The 17,624-nt window shown below is 37.3% G+C and overlaps 2 protein-coding genes across 2 annotated transcripts in view; both read left to right on the forward strand.

The window, feature by feature from the left end:
* LOC112765592 (probable F-box protein At4g22165) overlaps positions 1-17,624 on the forward strand; it is a 136,899-nt gene that overhangs the window by 27,499 nt on the left and 91,776 nt on the right. The window lies entirely within an intron of this gene.
* On the forward strand, positions 13,410-17,436 carry LOC112764503 (uncharacterized). Its single transcript, XM_025810147.2, has 7 exons — positions 13,410-15,111; positions 15,763-15,879; positions 16,249-16,427; positions 16,510-16,603; positions 16,681-16,758; positions 16,887-16,988; positions 17,072-17,436. Exons 1-7 carry the CDS (start codon positions 14,629-14,631, stop codon positions 17,204-17,206), a joined length of 1,188 nt encoding a protein of 395 aa, XP_025665932.1. The 5' UTR covers positions 13,410-14,628; the 3' UTR covers positions 17,207-17,436.

Here is a 17,624-nt window from a genome sequence, read left to right on the forward strand (position 1 = left end):
CCAAATTTTTGAAATTGATATCAAAATTCTTGTTTCGATGAGCTCTATCCTATTTTGGTATTAGTTTTGCATTTTTAACTCTCCTACTTAAAATGAAACTTATTAACTTATAATTTATCGATTTTTGGGGGGTTTACAGAATCCAGCAAATCAAGCAAAAGACTAATGATATAACCCAAATAAACATCCAAATTTCTTATGAAAGCACCATCCGCATACATCGTAAATGAACATCCACTTTAATTGATAATAAACAACTAACAAATTGACCAAAATACCACTCAGACACCATGATTAAATGGCTTAACAAAAATCCAACTTCAATTCAAGTAAAATTAACTAAATGTAATCCAAACCACATAACAAAAGAACATGGAGAGCATGTTCATGCAGAATACAGCAAATCCAGCAAAAGACAATTATATCAAAGTCCACATACAAGGTAAACTGAACATCATCATTGTTGCTTCTGTAACAACTAGCTCATTGACAAAAATATCGCTCGTGCACCTGGTTTAAATGACACAAATCAATCCCAGTTTCTATTCGAGCATGACTCAACTAAATCAAATCCATAGCACATAACAAAATAAGCATGCGGAGTATTTGAACGCTAAAGCCAGCAATTCAATTCAAATCAACAAATGCCATGTGGAGCTGTCCCTTTTCAAACATCCATTTATTAAAGGAACCAACCATCCCTATACATAGTGAACTAAACATCCATGTTCTTCTAAGCAAGTAATGTAATATTGCATCCTCCATATAAACTATTGTAAAAGAAGAACAAAGATTCATTGGTTCAACAAATCAAAATATCATTATAATCAGCATGCGTGCATACTCCCTGAGTTCTAGATTCACAAGCAATATCACTTCAACAAATGCTGAACTGGGTTGTACTTTTTCTTTTATTTTTAAAAACACTCCCAATTTTTTACAATCCAATTTGGATGTACAAAAGCAGATCAATTAAGTAATGCATCAAAATTTTGAAACTTGCATAACTCACCACACTCACTTTGGATTTCTTTATTCCATCCTTTTTTGGAGATTCTAATATTCCATTGATCTTATGGTTCACCTTTTCTGAATCAAATAACATGGATTCACGCCTGCGCTTCTTCATGGCTACAATTTAACAAAGAGGAAAAAGATAAAGTTACTTAAACTTTATTTTAACCAAAAATAAAAAAGAAAAAAGATAATAAAAGAAAAAAAAGAGACACATTTTCCCTTCCCCTACAAGAACCAACACATGAGAAGACACAGCTTTATGATAATTCATAAAAACAAAACTACACAAGACAATTTTTTAAAAATGGGTTTTATTTCTTTGTGAAGAAGAAATTAAGAAAAGGATAACTTTTTGGAAGCAAAATTGTAATACACTCACCGAAGAGTTTGTGTCCCTTAGATTGCTTATGATTCATGTGTGGTCTCTTGTTGTTGTTGGGTTTTGAGAATCTGATAGCTCCACGCCTCAAGTTTTGAGCTTTGTCCATTTCTGTATTTTCAGAATTATAGATAGATCATATATGGTTGTAACTGAAAAACTAGCACCACCACCACACCAGATGAAAAACACAATTTTTTTTGGGTTATTGTTATTCTAGTGGGCATTCAGTGAACATCTAGTTATCAACTAAACCTTAGTCACCACCTAACCTTTTGATGCACCGATGAGCATGGAGAGCTCTGTCGATAGGGGGATTTTAGGAGTGACGGCGATGCTACTAGGAAGCTGTGCGACGACGTACATGTGCGTTGAGGAGGACAGCGATGCCGTTGGGTGCGGGGGCTTCTTGCCAATTTGGGGACGCACGAATAAGGATGGCCGCGCAGTTGCTAAGAGGTCGACGCCAGACGGGGATGGGTGCCTTAGCAGCTATTGGTTCGAGGCATTAATCGATGAGGAATACAGCTGAAGGAGAGAGATACTGCGGTCATTGAAACGAGCTGAGGATGGCTTCCGGCGCGGTAGAGATAGACACCCATGCAAGACGGCCGCGCTGCGGGATGACCTGCCTTCCGCATTGATGGCTATCAGCGACTGAGAGAAAGACGCGCGACAGGGATGAATGGGGCCCTCCGTTACTTTTTCAGTCGGCGAGGGAGAGACAGACGCACGGTGATTTTTGAGGGTGACGGTGGCGGTTTTGGGGGAAAGAGGGTTCTTGGGTGAACGGTGCCAATAAATTAGGGTTAGATAACAACAAATGGAGAGATGGAAGCAGTTTTTAGGTGGGTTTAGGTAATTGACGAGATTTTTTTTTAATTTTAAATTAGGACTATTTAAAATTAATTAATTATCTATAATTTAATTTTAATTTCAAATTAAATTCATTGTACACATTGTACAATATATATATTGACTCCTCATACTTTTTCATATTTAATACATGCATATGCATATATTAAATAGGCGATCGTTCCTGTATCTTTTTAATTAAAGATAAATTATTCTTTTGTTATTATTATTGTATGATAAGTATTTATTATATATATTTTTAACACATAAAATAGTTATATTTTTTAATCAATTCAATATTTCATTCTATAATTAAAGTCCAAAGTTAGTGTATGAAATATTAAAGGATTTTGCTAACAATGTGAATAATAGGTTTTAGAATTGGTCCAATAAAGTAAAAGAACACTCTATTCTCAAATTATCTCCTAAATCATAATATTAGGATAACCATACATACACCTAATGAATTGAACATCCATCCATTATTAACTATGCATGAATAAACCGAATCAAAAGGAATAACTACCCAATTAAAAATAATGAACATAATCATCTGCATACTGATGATTGGATTTTTGACGGTTTAGAAATTCACTAATGAAATCTCGTTGTAAAGTATAGTTTCTAAACCAAACAATAATCCTTTCATACAAAAAGTTGTTTGTCACAAGTACAAACCCCTAAAATTTATAAACCGAAGTATTGAACCTCGGGTCGTCCTCCCTAGGAATGCAATGAAGTGTCTTGTTACTGGTTATGAGGTATTTTGGGGTTTTTGAGAATTTAGACAAAAAATGTAAATGGCAAAGAAAATAAACTAACAACTAACAAAGCTCTTGGTAAGATATAAGAATTAGAAGTCCTATCCTAATTATCTTCCTCAATTGTGATAACAAATTGTCCATTGCTCCCACTTAGTTAACCTCTAACCATGGAGGGAAATAAAGTGGATGAATCAATTTGATTCCTCAAGTCCTAATCAACTCCTAAAGGAAAGACTAGTTTTAGAGGCATTCAAATCAATTAGCAAATTCTAATTATCAATCAACAAAAAGGGATTAGATAACTCAAGAGTCACTAATTACTCTACCTAGACCAAGAGGAACAAAACTTACACTAAAATCCAACCAAGCATTTTATCAAACACTTGGAAGGTACAAAAGAAGAGCACAGTAAATCACATCATATCTAGGAACATCCGCCAGTGATGCCATACTGGTAACCAAAACAGGAAATGGGAGGAGGCCACAGATGTGGGCTCGCCACATACTCTGTCGGATCAATCGGGGGAAATAAACATCCTTACCCTCCATGACACAGCCAATCAAAGTCAACATGTCCATTGGGATCTCAAAAAAGTGAGTGGTAGGCAAGACGTAGTGGGCGAAGATCATCTGCCAAGTCTTGGCCTCCTTAGTCAAGTGTGCAAAAAGCATCCCTTTGGGCTTTGTGTTGCCCGAATCCATAACCCATGTAGCTTCTGGTAAGCCAATCACGTGCCTAAGTGCCTCATAGTCAAAGGTCATGTGGTGGATAGCAACCTCTGCCTGCTGATGGGCACAAATGTCATCAGGAATGTGCCGACACTGTAATGCCTCCTCTATAGCAGTCTCAGTGATCATGACCTCTCTACCCCTTAGCTGAACCGAATCCAAGGTAGGACGGAAGAAGTTGCAGTAGAATTCCTTAACCCATGAGATGTTGATGTCTCCCAAATCCCTATCAACAAAGTCCAAACCCAACTCTAGGATGCGTGTATTGATGGAACGCCTCACATCATTGGGGAAGACTAGTCTCTTCTCAGTATTCAGTTTCGTCTTCCGATAATTTGGGAAGCGAAGCTCACAATAAAGGTTGGGAAACTTTATAGGGTCGGTGGAAGGTAGCAACTGATTTTCTCTTTCTATTTCATTCAACGGATTCTTAGCATAGTTCTTGTAAGGAAGCGGGGTAGAGGGTGTGGAGTGTTTTCTTTTCTTGGAGGAAGTGGCTATGGCTTTTCCTTTATCCGACATCCTGAAAAGCGGGATAGAATATAGACAAATAAGCACATAGCATGAAGCAAAGAAAGCATGTTCAGGATATAAGATGTACGATAAACAATCATAATGTGAACCAAGTAAGAACAGAAAACATAGCCGTAAACCAAGTAATCAATGTTCAATAAAATCACAATTCTTACTCATTAAGCAACAAAATCATCATACTATGAAAAAATGGTTAAAGAGGGTTAGATGTACGTAGAAGTTAAGTGGTTAAAGAGATTAATGGGTTAGAAAAAGTGGATTAGTGGTATGATGATATATAAGCTCAATAAAAGAGGAGTTGTGATCAAGCATAGAATACATGTTCACAATGATTGGTGCAAATCCGGAAAGTCGAAAGGAAACGGAAATTAGCCCAAATTCGCAATGGAATTGAAAGAGGGAATAGATTTCTTGGAAATTGGGCAGCATTCTGGCTTAAAATTGGACGTTCCCGGATAGCAACATAGCATAAAACAGCAAGATTGCAACATCAATTAAGCATGGCAACAATGAGATATCATCTAGCAACACAAATTGCATATAGAGCAACTCAGAATTAGCATACAATAGACAAGTAAACAAATAGAGAATAGGCACAAACGGAGCACTTATCATGCCTAGAATCCTCTAACCACATCCTAGCTACCTAACAGCAATTATTTCTATCTAACCTAACATGCAAAATTTCAATTCGAACTAACTAACAGAAAACTAACAGTAATAAAAAATTAACGAAAATAGAGTTGGAGCAGGAACCTGGGGGCGAGCAAAACTGAAAAAAATGGAAGTGGGAATGGGGCAAGTAGAAACCAAGAGACACATTGAGCAGGGCGCCGCCGCAGGTGGTGGCGGCAGGGGCGGAGTAGCGGTCGCAGCAGGGGGAGTGTGCTGGGGTGAGAGAGGGCAGAGGGCGAGAGATGAGAAGAGGGCGAGGGATGAAGGGGGTGGAGTAGCAGGGTAGAGATGGGGCAGCGAGAGGGAGAGAGGAGTCGCCGGTGGCGCCGACGGTGGTTGAGGTTTTGGGGGGGCGGTGAGGAGAGGAAGAAGAAGGGGGTGGGGGTGTGTGGTGCACTGCTGCGCAAGCCCATCGCGCATTAAGGTTATCCGCGATTTTGAATTGGTGCGGGCGCGCACCGTGCGCGTCCGCGTACATTAAAGAAATTGGGGACCTACGCGTGCGCGCCATAGGCGCTTACGCATAAATGGAAAAAATGGGTAGGGGCGCGTGCGCGTACAGTGCGCGCACGCGTACAGGTAGTTGGGCTGGAGGCTCAGAGTAGGCCCAGCAGAGGCCTAACTCTCTGGAAAGTGGCCTGGAATTGTGGCATCAGCCGGTTGACGCGTACGCGGCAAGTGCGCTTCCGCGTACGTGGGTAGTTTATCATAGTGCGCGCAAGCGTGCTGTGCGCGCTCGCGTGCATTCCCTCCTTTTCGTATATGGGCGCGCACGCGGCAAGTGCGCATCCGCGTAAGACGAGTTGGGCTCGAGGCACAACGTTGGCCTAAGAGAGGCCCAACTCTCTGGAGTTTAGGGGTGATGGTGCATCCGCTCAGGGGCGCGTGCGCATACATCGTGCGCGCGCGTCTTTTCCCCCTTTTTTTTGAGCATGAAGGTTTTGCCCAGGTGTTCCCTATAATGCTCACAACTCTTTATTCAATTAACTATCATGCAATTCACAAAACATGCAATATGATGTTATTCATCTACTACTAACACAACATACTTATGACTATGCTAACAATCTAGGTATGCAAACAAATCTATATGAAGTGTACCTACAATGGTAACTCAAACCACTTATTTCACAAAACTAAAAGAGATTGGGAAGAGTTTACCATGGTGGAGTGTCTCCCACCTATCACTTTTAGTTTAAGTCCTTAAGTTGGACTTATTGAGAAGCTTATTGTCATGGTGGCTTATGCTTGTACTCATCCTTGAATCTCCAAGGATCTTTGCTTCTCAATTGGTTGACAGAATTTCTAACCTTCTTTATCAAGCTTGGGCAAAGTTCAACCCAAGATATGAGTTCCCATGGTTGGTTGTCATGTGGCGAACCGGGATCCCATATCTTATCTTCACACCCATCCGTGAGTTGAGTTCCATGAGTTCTCCGTATGGGTGGTTGACATAAGTGTGGTCTACACATAGAATTCTCTTTATTCCACCAATGCTCTCTTCTAGATCCATACAAGGTAATTCTTGTCCCATCATCATCCTTATACCTTGAAGCTTTGACCTTAGTGAGCTTTATACCAAATTCCCAACCACTACACAACTCATTCTTACTTTTAATTCCACAAAGAGCTCTAAGTTGTCCATCATTTTCAATTAAACCGTATTCAAGTGAGAAAGTAAATCTTAGAGATAGAGATTTTACCCGCTTGAATGTTGTATTGGATGGTAACTTGGGAAGGGTGACTTCCCCACACTTAGACAATGCAAGGTCTACTTCCTTGTGCTCCTTTTTGTATATTTCCACCTCTTGACAAATTTCTCCAATTTCAACCTTTTTCCCTTTGCTTGGCTTGGTGTTGTCTTCAAGATATTTGATTTCTTGCCCAATGAGAGATGATTCAATTTTGGAAAGGAATTCATCCATGAGTAAGTCCATTTCTTGATCAACCTCTTCATATTTTTGAATTTCAATGTACACCAAGGGTATAGGTGGTTGTGCACACTCTTTTGTTATCCCAATGGAGGGGTAATTGAATGTAAATAGAAATTCCTCCATGATTGCATTCATTTCTTGATTAGCCTCCCCATATTCTTCGATCTTGATATGCTCCGGAGGTTGTTGAAATTCACATAGAGGTTCCACATCTCTTAAGTTTTGAACCACTTGCTCCTTTGTTTTAATAACCGTGGGTCTCTCCAATTGTTCTATTACCATCGATTCCTCCTTTTCCACCGGATTATCTGATATCTTCTTCATGCTTTGCTCTTCCTTTGGCTTTTCACATGGGTAGGGGGAAACTTGAGTATTCAAACATTGGTGGGCTAAGGCATGCACCACCTTGGTCAGATTGGTCACGAACTCAAGTGTATCCCTCTTCATGGCTTCTTGCCCTTGAAGTAACAAAGTGAGAGAATCGTCTATTGGGGCTTGGGGTGGATAGGAAGATTCATCATTTTGGAGAGGGAGTTCATGGTAGGAAAGTGGTTCCTCTTGGTAAAATTGTGGGGATGGTGTGCATTGAGGTGGTTCTTGGGGATAATCTTGGTAGGGTTGTGGTTGTTCTAAAGGTTCTTGCTCATAGTGGTCATAAAGATATGGTAAAGGTGGTTGGTCATATGGTAGATATGGATCATAGGAAGGTGTTTGGTATGGAAGGGCTTGTGAGTATGGTTGAGGTTCATGTTGAAGGTAGGGGTTATAGATATATGGTGGTGGTGATTGAAAATCACAAGGAGATTCACCATAGCCATTGAATTGACATGTAATAGGATGAGAGCTATACCTATAAGTATCCGGAGGTTGTTGCCAATAGGAGTGATCAATTCCTTGAGGTTCCTCCCATCTTTGATTATCCCATCCTTGATACACATTCTCATTGGAGTTCCCATCACCTACAACATAATTGTAATCACACTCATAGCCAAAGTGAGAATTCATGGTAGAAAAACAAAATAAAACTAACAAAAAGAAAACAAGTCTATTCACACTATTCACATATATACAATAACCAATAACATAACACCATTGCACTCCCCGGCAACGGCGCCATTTTGATGATTGGATTTTTGATGGTTTAGAAATTCACTAATGAAATCTCGTTGTAAAGTATAGTTTCTAAACCAAACAATAATCCTTTCATACAAAAAGTTGTTTGTCACAAGTACAAACCCCTAAAATTTATAAACCGAAGTATTGAACCTCGGGTCGTCCTCCCTAGGAATGCAATAAATTGTCTTGTTACTGGTTATGAGGTATTTTGGGTTTTTTGAGAATTTAGACAAGAAATGTAAATGGCAAAGAAAATAAACTAACAACTAACAAAGCTCTTGGTAAGATATAAGAATTAGAAGTCCTATCCTAATTATCTTCCTCAATTATGATAACAAATTGTCCATTGCTCCCACTTAGTTAACCTCTAACCATGGAGGGAAATCAAGTGGATGAATCAATTTGATTCCTCAAGTCCTAATCAACTCCTAAAGGAAAGACTAGTTTTAGAGGCATTCAAATCAATTAGCAACTTCTAATTATCAATCAACAAAAAAGGGATTAGATAACTCAAGAGTCACTAATTACTCTACCTAGACCAAGAGGAACAAAACTTACACTAAAATCCAACCAAGCATTTTATCAAACACTTGGAAGGTACAAAAGAAGAGCATAGTAAATCACAACAAGAATGAATTCTAACTACAATTGAATACAAAGAATTAACAACAACAATCAAGGAAATCACAATTATCATGAATTACCTCAAATTGCATTATTGAAAGGAAAATAAAAGAACAAGAGTATCTCAATTACAAAACCTAGAAATAAAATATGAGGAATTACAACAAGAGAATAGGGATAGAAAGAAGAACCAAAGTGTAGCAATCATCAATTGGAGGTAGAAGTAGAAGGAGACTTGAATTAAACCTAGAACTATGAGATCCTAATCTAACCCTAATTCCTAATCCTAGAGAGAAGTGAGAGCTTCTCTCTCTAAAACTAGCTCTAAACTAAAACTAATGAACTAAAGTCTAAGTATGAATTGAATTTATGATTCCCTTTCATCCTTGATCCTTTTATTCCTCTCTATCAGCATTTTGGCGCCAAAATTGGGTTCAGAAACCCTCCAAAATCGCCAGGCACGTGTTGCTCTAATGAGGTCACATGTGGACTGCGGCGCGTGCACGCACGGTACGCGTGCGCGCCCTCGGCCAATCTGCAACGTACGCGTGAGCGCCTTGTGCGCGTGCGCGTACATGGCCGATTCTGCTTCTTTGGCTTTTTATGCTTCTCTCCACTTGTATGCTTCCTTCCTTACTTCTTTAATCCATGCCTAGCCTATTTCAACCCTGGAATTACTAGCAAACACATCAAGGCATCTTGTGGAATCAAAGAGGAATTAGAATTCATCAAAATAAGGCTTAAAAGGCATGTTTTTACACTTAAGCACAACTACGGGAGAGATTATAAAACTATGCTAATTCATAGGTCAAATGTGAGAGAAAGTTATCAAAATACTCTAAATTCAATACAAGATAAACCGTCAAATTGGGGTTTATCACATACCTATTAAATTGAACATCCGACATATCTATTGTTCACGTTATTTAGTATTCTCATTATCTACCTATATTTTTTCCAATATTAAATATGCACAGATTGAACTGAATAAATGTGGCCTATATGAATGAGTTTAATATGTAGAAATTCTAAAGTATAACGATGTCCATGCATATGGCAAAGGCAAACAAACATGAAGTGTAAGAGAAGTAGCTGACTTTTGGGCTTGGGCAATTGGTTAAGGCTTAAACTCACTTCAATAATATAATATTAAATTATTAATATTGTGAGCACATCATACATGCATTTCACTAAGTGAAATTTGAATTCGAAGGCGCATATATCTGAGGTGTAGCATGTTCTATAGTGGATGGTTGTCAACTTGTCAACATCATCGGTTTAATTTAATTTCTCTAGTAATTAAGCTACTACCACAAAATGATGCAGATCTACAAATGCTGCTTTCCAAACCATTACGAATATCATTCGCAGCACATCTACGCTATTGTTAAAAATAAAAAATACTATTAAATAGATTATACAAAATATATACAAAATTTTATGATATATCATGCCATACCTTACCCTAATAATAGATTAGGTATATACACTACTACACCGATAAAAGGAAGAGGATATTAATTAAAGACTACGCTATCTCCCTCAGCCACCAACCAATACGATCTAGATCCACAAAGAAAACGAAGATTGAACTATATGTATGTTATATATATACACATTAATCAGATACTATATATTCTATTCTTTTCAAGAGAGTATAAATTATAAATGTAAGGTACGGTATGCCTTTGCTTTAGCTCTACAACAATATCTATATTTATGAAACATAGCAATAAGAAGGGGGTAGGTGCCAACACGTGTGTGTTATAACATTCAGCTGTTTTCTACTGCCATAGCCCCACCACTCCACCAGAAATAGTCATCTTTGTTCATCATGGCACCTCACTCATTGACAACCGGATACATAAATGGCTTTTAATTATTTTAATCATGCTTTTCAAAGAGGTCATTTTTTTATCTGTATGGCCAAAAAAAGTCCATTTACCTTACGAGTATAAATTGTAAGATTTTTCTTTATATTAGGACATTATCATCATTATCAACTTATAATGTCATGAAAACTTTTAATTCGAAGTAGTAATAATAAGTTTTCTGATATGTTAACCGAAGCACAGAAAAATCTCTAAACTCTAGTCTTCTCTGTTGGGAAAAGTTATTACATTTGCATTTTCTTCACTGATGAAAAAAAAATATACGTATCATTACATAATTGAATCCAACAAAACGTGACTGGCACATCTAGATTAATGAATTTTTAAAAATAAAAATCAAACAAATAAACAAGTGAGAATAAATATTCTTAGAGACTAAATGAATGAAACAAATTAAATATTTTTCAAAGATTAATTTCACAAACCAAAGACACTAGCTTTAGACTGATGGTAGAAACTTTTAAGAGATTAAGTTAATTTTACATAAATGTAATTTTTCTACTAGTAAACCTAAATTTAGTCCACTTTACAGACATTTATTGGAGGTGATTCTCAGTTATATTTCAAAGAAGAAGGAATAATATGTTTTTGGTTGATAACAACATTAGAGAAATCTCGAGCAGTATGTTTAACTAAGTGAACAATTAGCTGGCTTTGGATGTATTATTAGAGACAGCATGAGAATTTGGATAAAAGGTTGTTCTGCCAGTATACCTCTTTTTAGTGTTCTCTGTTGTGAGCTTCATGCTATTTGGAGAGGGCTTGTTATGGCTTGGGATTGCGAGTGCAAATAGGTCATATGTGAAACTGATAATCTTGATGCGTTTCTTCTTGTTTCGCGAGGCACAACCAGCATGATTAGGAATGACTCTGATCTGCTTGACAAAATCAAAGAGATGCTCCAGCGCAATTGGACAGCTACTTTAGTGCTCATCCAGCGAACAGCAAACAGAGCGGCTGATTTAATGGCTAAGACTGCTGTTTTAAACAAGGAGGTGTATCTAGAGTGGTTACTACCTCCTAATAATTTAGACATTATTATTAGAGAGGAGTATTACTCTTTTTCTTAGGTCTTTTTTCTTTGTGTTATGTTCAGTCACAAAAAAAAAAAACCTAAATTTAGTCAAAAGAAAATTAGTAATATATTTTTGTGAAGATTATATATTTTTTTTTTGAAGTAAAAAGTACTCAACACAATAAGGTGGAGCAATAGAAAGTAAGTAACAGGCTACTCAATGTACAAACCGACATCCTCAACTCAAGAGTAAATTACCCTCTAGTCATCTTCGGCATTACCATCAACAACCAAGAGGTCCACCACTAAGCCACTCGTCATAAAGCATAAAGGATCTGTTTATTATCTCCACCACCCCTGAGCTGTGATTATTGAAAATTCTACCATTTTTTTCTAGCCAAATTGCCAGATAACAGCAAAAATTCCAACCAACCACCACCTCCTCTCAATCTTTCTTTGTGTAGCATGTGTCCAACTCTCAAAGTGTTGTTTTAGTGTACCCGGCATAGTCCACGTCCTTCCAAGAGCGAATAGCCATGCACACCACACTTGCCAAGTGATTTCACAGCCAATAAATAGATGAGAAGCAGACTCAACAGACTTACAGCATAAAACACACATATTATTATGCTGGTCAATGACACCTAATTTGCATAGTCTCTCCTTAGTATTCACCCTTTCAACCAATACAAACCAAACAAATAACTCAACCCTTGGCGGGACGAAACCCCTCCAAATGGCATTAGTGAAACTATAGCTTGTAATTTCTTCCGGGAGAGCTGCTTCCTGCATCACCTGTACAAAGGAGTTAGTAATAAAAATACCAGTTTTATCATATTTTCAGACCACCATGTCCTCCCTCTCAGTTGTTATTCTTACTGACTACAAGACTTCATGGAGTTGGTGTAAAAGCTCCAACTCCCACTAAAATAATTCTCTCCTCTACTGGAAACTCCAAATCCATTCTAGCCCATTACAAAATCTGCATTTCCCTATAACAGATCCTGTGAGGTTTGAGACCGAGAAAAGTCTTGGAAATATCTCTTTCAACCTTCCACCAGGTAATTAGACATCCTCCCAGAACTTGATTATTCTGCCATTCCCTATATCCATAGATAAGCCTCTTATCATTTTTTTTCTGATTTGTGGCTCCCTGATCTGAAGCTGACAGATATCTTTCTAAGGATCCCCTCTTGTAGGAACAGGCCAACCACACAGCATCGCAGAAAGATTCATGTTATTATAAGAGCATACTACTCTCTTCCATAAAGAACAATCTTCTTTCGAAGATCTCTACCACCACTTAAATAGAAGGGTTGTATTCCTAACCACTGCATCTCCCACTCCTAAATAATTTGTACAATACGAAAAATGGTATTTTAAGCAAAACTTGAAATAATACTTTTGTAAATTATGTGTGGATACTATCGTTTAATTTACTCATAAAGTAAAATTAAAGAAAAAAGTAAAGTAAAATATTTTGATGTTGATTGTAGTGTAGTGTGTGAAGATATAGATGATGAAGAGAATAGTAGTTGATTAAATTAAACTAGCTTTAGAAGTTAGACCTCTTGTCATCTTGTGAGTGACGGATGTAGATGAAGCGCTTGAAGACGGCTGACTGGGACCCACATGCATGGGCATGAAGGCAACCGGCCCGGGCCAAGAAATAAGCCTGCCCATCTCACAAGGATCACGAGTCCACCAGAGGTGTTAAGTGTTAACCGTTAACCTTATCCCTGGTTTGATTTTAGTTTTTGGAACAACATGGCACACGTGATTTCTTCCATTTGGCACGAGTGAAAGGGTGGGCCCACCAAATGAAAACAAACATTTTGTGGGTACAAAACTATATTATTGCAAAAATTGAAAAATATATCAACAAAGAGACGCGTCCTAACTTTTCTCCTTTGTCAATTTGCCCTTCTCTCTTTTTGCATTTACCAATTATAGTGCCTAATAATAAGTGGTAGCATTAGCAATGATTATGGTTTATTTGAAAAAATTGAAACCTCACTGGAGAAGCGAAATTTCGGTTTTGCTGGTACTATTATATGTTGAAGTAATCCTCTGCACGTTATGTAGGCTAAATAATCTTCAACGTATTATATATATTTAATACATGCATATGCATATTGTTGTTTTAAAATAGTTATATTTTTTAATCAATTCAATATTTCAATCTATAATTAAAGTTTTAGAATATAGTAGATAGATTTTAAGATTGAAAAATATTTATTAACTTTAAAGAAATTTTATTTTATATGTGAAATAATGAGTAGATAATTATATGAAGGGCGTATGGGGCAATTCACACGTGGTGAAGGTTATTTTCATGAATTAAGAAATGTGAATGAAATATTTACTCAAGTCAAAATCTAGAAAAAGAAACTATAATTGTGTTGGCGAAACAAAAAAGAAGAAAAAAGAAAAGAAAAGAATTGGGTAAGAGTAACACCAACAGCAGAGCAGAGAGCAGCGGAAGGCACCACCACAACAGAAAGCAAACAGCTCACAACTCAGCCACCCTTCTCTCTCTCTCTCTCCTCTTTCTTACACTCTCCCTACATTTCACCACCTTTTTCTCTTTTTAATCCATTTCTTTTCTTAGCAACTCTCTCTCTCTTACAAGATCTAGTTTTTTTCTGGGCTTTCCCTTGTTTTGTTATATTTTATTTTATTTTTCATTTTTCATTTTTTTTTTGTGGGTCTCATCACTCCCAATATTATCTCTTCACAATTCAAGTTTTTTTTTTTTCTTTCGTGTATATTAATTTATCAGTTTCAGAAGAGATTCCAGCTGAAGTTTTCTGATTATGCAAAAGTGTTTGTTGATGTTGTAAATTTTGAATCTTGTTGCACCCCCATTTTTATATTCTGACAAATTTGGAGCCTCTATTCACCTAATCTCTAGCATCAAGGTCCCCAAGCTGGACCATTTCATGGTTTCAGACTAGTAGGGCATTATTTTTCTTTTATTTGACGAGGTCCCAATCTTTTCCTATTCAAAACAAAGATATTGTTGTCTCAGAAACATTGTTCCCCTCTTTTCGCCCCATCGTCTTGGTTGATCTGAGGAAAAAAAGAGAAGAAGATGTATGGAGCAAAAGGCAAAATAGACCTTGCCTTTGAATACCAATCTCAAGTTGCAGTTTTGAGGCCAAGCATCCATTCAAGGAGGGCAAATCTGACTGTGAAATTCCAAGACCTTTATGGGTTCACAGTGGAAGGGAATGTGGATGATGTGAATGTGATGAATGAGGTGAGGGAGAAGGTGAGGCAGCAGGGTAGGGTATGGTGGGCATTGGAAGCCAGCAAAGGGGCAAATTGGTATCTTCACACCGTCATAGGACAAGGGAATGCTCTCAAATCTTCGTTGACATTCTCAGCTCTGGCCAATGCCCTCACTCTGAAGAAGATCATTAGGAAGGGGATACCCCCAGTTCTTAGGCCTAAGGTTTGGTTTTCATTGTCTGGTGCTGCAAAGAAAAAATCCACTGTGCCTGATAGCTATTATGATGATCTCACCAAGGCAGTTGAGGGCAAAGTTACCCCAGCTACCAGACAGATTGATCATGTGAGTTGTTCATCCTTGCTCATTTTATCATCATCATTCAGTTGACTTTAGTTTTGATTCATACAAGTTTTCTTTAGTTTGAGACCCTTGTTGGCTTTCTTTGGGATGATAAGAAAATTATACAATGTCGGAGGAAAGAATTCCTTGAATTTGATGGAGGAATTGCTTTGTCTAGATTCTAGAATTTACATTGTGTGCCATATGGAAAGATTTTTGGACAAATCTTGCTGCTGGTTTGTTTGGATAAGAGGGGAAAATCAAGAAAGATCTGTAATAACTAAAGCATTTGTAAGCTGTATATCTATAACCTTGCATTATTGTGTGATACATTAGCTTGGGCTTCTGCAGAGAGTTTACATGATCTTTAGTGTATGAATTCAGTTGAGCTAAAATGCAGCTGTGAGTATATGCTGAGCAGGAAAAGAGGGGAACTTGTGTGATATTCAGTACAGTTTGAAGAATATGCATCAGCTTTGCGTAGGGTCTTACATTTTGTAAAGGTCTAAAGGGAAGTTAGGGTGTTTAATGCGACCGTTCAAATGGTTATTGTAATTGATGTTAGTTCAGAAAAATTGGAATTTTTAATTTATGCATGTTAAAATTGCTGATTATATCTCCCTTTCTCTAATAATTCTTCATGCATCTGTACAGGATCTGCCACGGACCTTTCCTGGCCATCCATGGTTGGACACTCCCGAGGGACATGCTGCTCTTAGACGTGTTCTTGTTGTTTATTCTTTCCGCGATTCTGATGTTGGATATTGTCAGGTGGATTTGACCTGCTATTCCTTCTTATTCTGAATTATTTTCCCCCTCATACAGAAGAGAAAGTTCTGATAACAACTTAGAATTTGATACTAACTATCTTTGAGGAGTAACTGTTTTTGTCTGGCTTCATTTATTCGTTTGATCTATTCTTCTCCTGGCATTAGAAGTCAAATTTTTAAGAATTAGTAACTTGCATGATGCTTATTCTCTTTTTCAAAATTGAAGCTTCTGTGTTGTACCTAAAATACATTTTTTATAAGTGAAAATTAAAATCATCAATAGTATGTGGCTTATAAAGAAGAAAAATTGTAAATACATACCTCTGAACATATTTTCTTAATTATTGACTAGTGAATATTATTTCCTCAGGGATTAAATTACGTTGCAGCACTGTTGTTGCTTGTAATGAAGACAGAAGAAGAAGCATTTTGGATGCTTGCTGTTTTGTTAGAAAATGTCCTGGTTAGTGATTGTTACACAAACAACTTATCAGGATGCCATGTTGAACAGAGAGTTTTTAAAGATTTACTCACTAAAAAGTGCCCAAGGTATTAAACTTTCATTAATTAATTAGTGTATCATATGCTTGTTTGCAACTTGCAAGTATCTTCTGAAAATATGGAAATGCAGGATAGCATCTCATTTGGAATCTTTGGAATTTGATGTTTCCCTTGTGACCACTGAGTGGTTCCTTTGCCTCTTTTCAAAGAGCCTACCTTCTGAGGTGAGAACAATATGCACTCAGTTTATGCATTGAAGTGTTCTGTTCCCCCCAATATTAATATTTGTTCCATGAAACAGACGACTCTCCGAGTGTGGGACGTTATCTTCTATGAAGGGGCTCAGGTTATGTTTAATGTCGCCTTAGCAATATTTAAGGTACATATTGTGCAGCCTTTTTGTTCTTTATTGGTTTCTTATTCATCCATTCAAAAACATAAAAGAGTATGCACTAGACAATACTTCATCAAAGAGATGTTTCAATAATTTTAAACCTCTAAGTGCAGATGAAGGAAGATGAGTTACTTCTAACCCATCATGTTGGCGAAGTAATCAATATTCTGCAAAGGACTACTCATCACCTATTTGATCCAGACGATTTGCTAACCGTATGACAGCTTTTGCCATCGGCTTTCCTTCATTAGATATCATTTTGTCTTTTGATGATTGTTATTTTGCTTGCACTTCTCAGGTGGCATTTGACAAGATAGGTTCCATGACAACCAATACGATATCAAAGCAAAGGAAGAAGCAAGAACCCGAAGTGATGAAGGAGCTTGATGAAAGAATCAGACGGTTAGAGTCGTTTAAAATGGAGGATAAATAGTATTCGCCATTGTATTTGTGTTCCGGTCTAAGTTAATATGAGAAATGTTTGAACCATCCTATCATAATAGGGTCTGCTGCCTCTCTTAAGTTCTTGTTGGCATGGTCTAGCCCTCTTGTTTTCAGGATGCTTGTATTGTAGGTCAGAATTGTAAATTTAAATACCTTAATAACTTAACTGTTACTGTTATAATGTGAATAAATGTCAATTTAGGACATTGTGTTATTTCATTGCCCTGGATTTACATTATTAAAGAGGCATTTGCACCTGCTCAGTCTAACTTTTGTTAGCTGGATCTTAGTATCTTACTGAGTGCTTGATATTTTCTAACTAAATAATAATCTTAATAATGACGGTAAGTTACATTCATACCTTTTGAGGTATATCAAAACTACACATGTTGCTTTTTTTTTAACGA

The sequence above is a fragment of the Arachis hypogaea genome, chromosome 7, assembly GCF_003086295.3.
Source record: "Arachis hypogaea cultivar Tifrunner chromosome 7, arahy.Tifrunner.gnm2.J5K5, whole genome shotgun sequence".
NCBI classification, from domain to species: Eukaryota; Viridiplantae; Streptophyta; class Magnoliopsida; order Fabales; family Fabaceae; genus Arachis; species Arachis hypogaea.

Bases quoted from the DNA above. Each gene is read 5' to 3' on its own strand.
- LOC112764503 (XM_025810147.2), top strand. From the start codon at position 14,629: ATGTATGGAGCAAAAGGCAAAATAGACCTTGCCTTTGAATACCAATCT. The intron at 15,880-16,248 runs GTGGATTTGACC...TTATTTCCTCAG, and splicing joins CTGATGTTGGATATTGTCAG to GGATTAAATTACGTTGCAGC. The intron at 16,759-16,886 runs GTACATATTGTG...CTCTAAGTGCAG, and splicing joins TCGCCTTAGCAATATTTAAG to ATGAAGGAAGATGAGTTACT.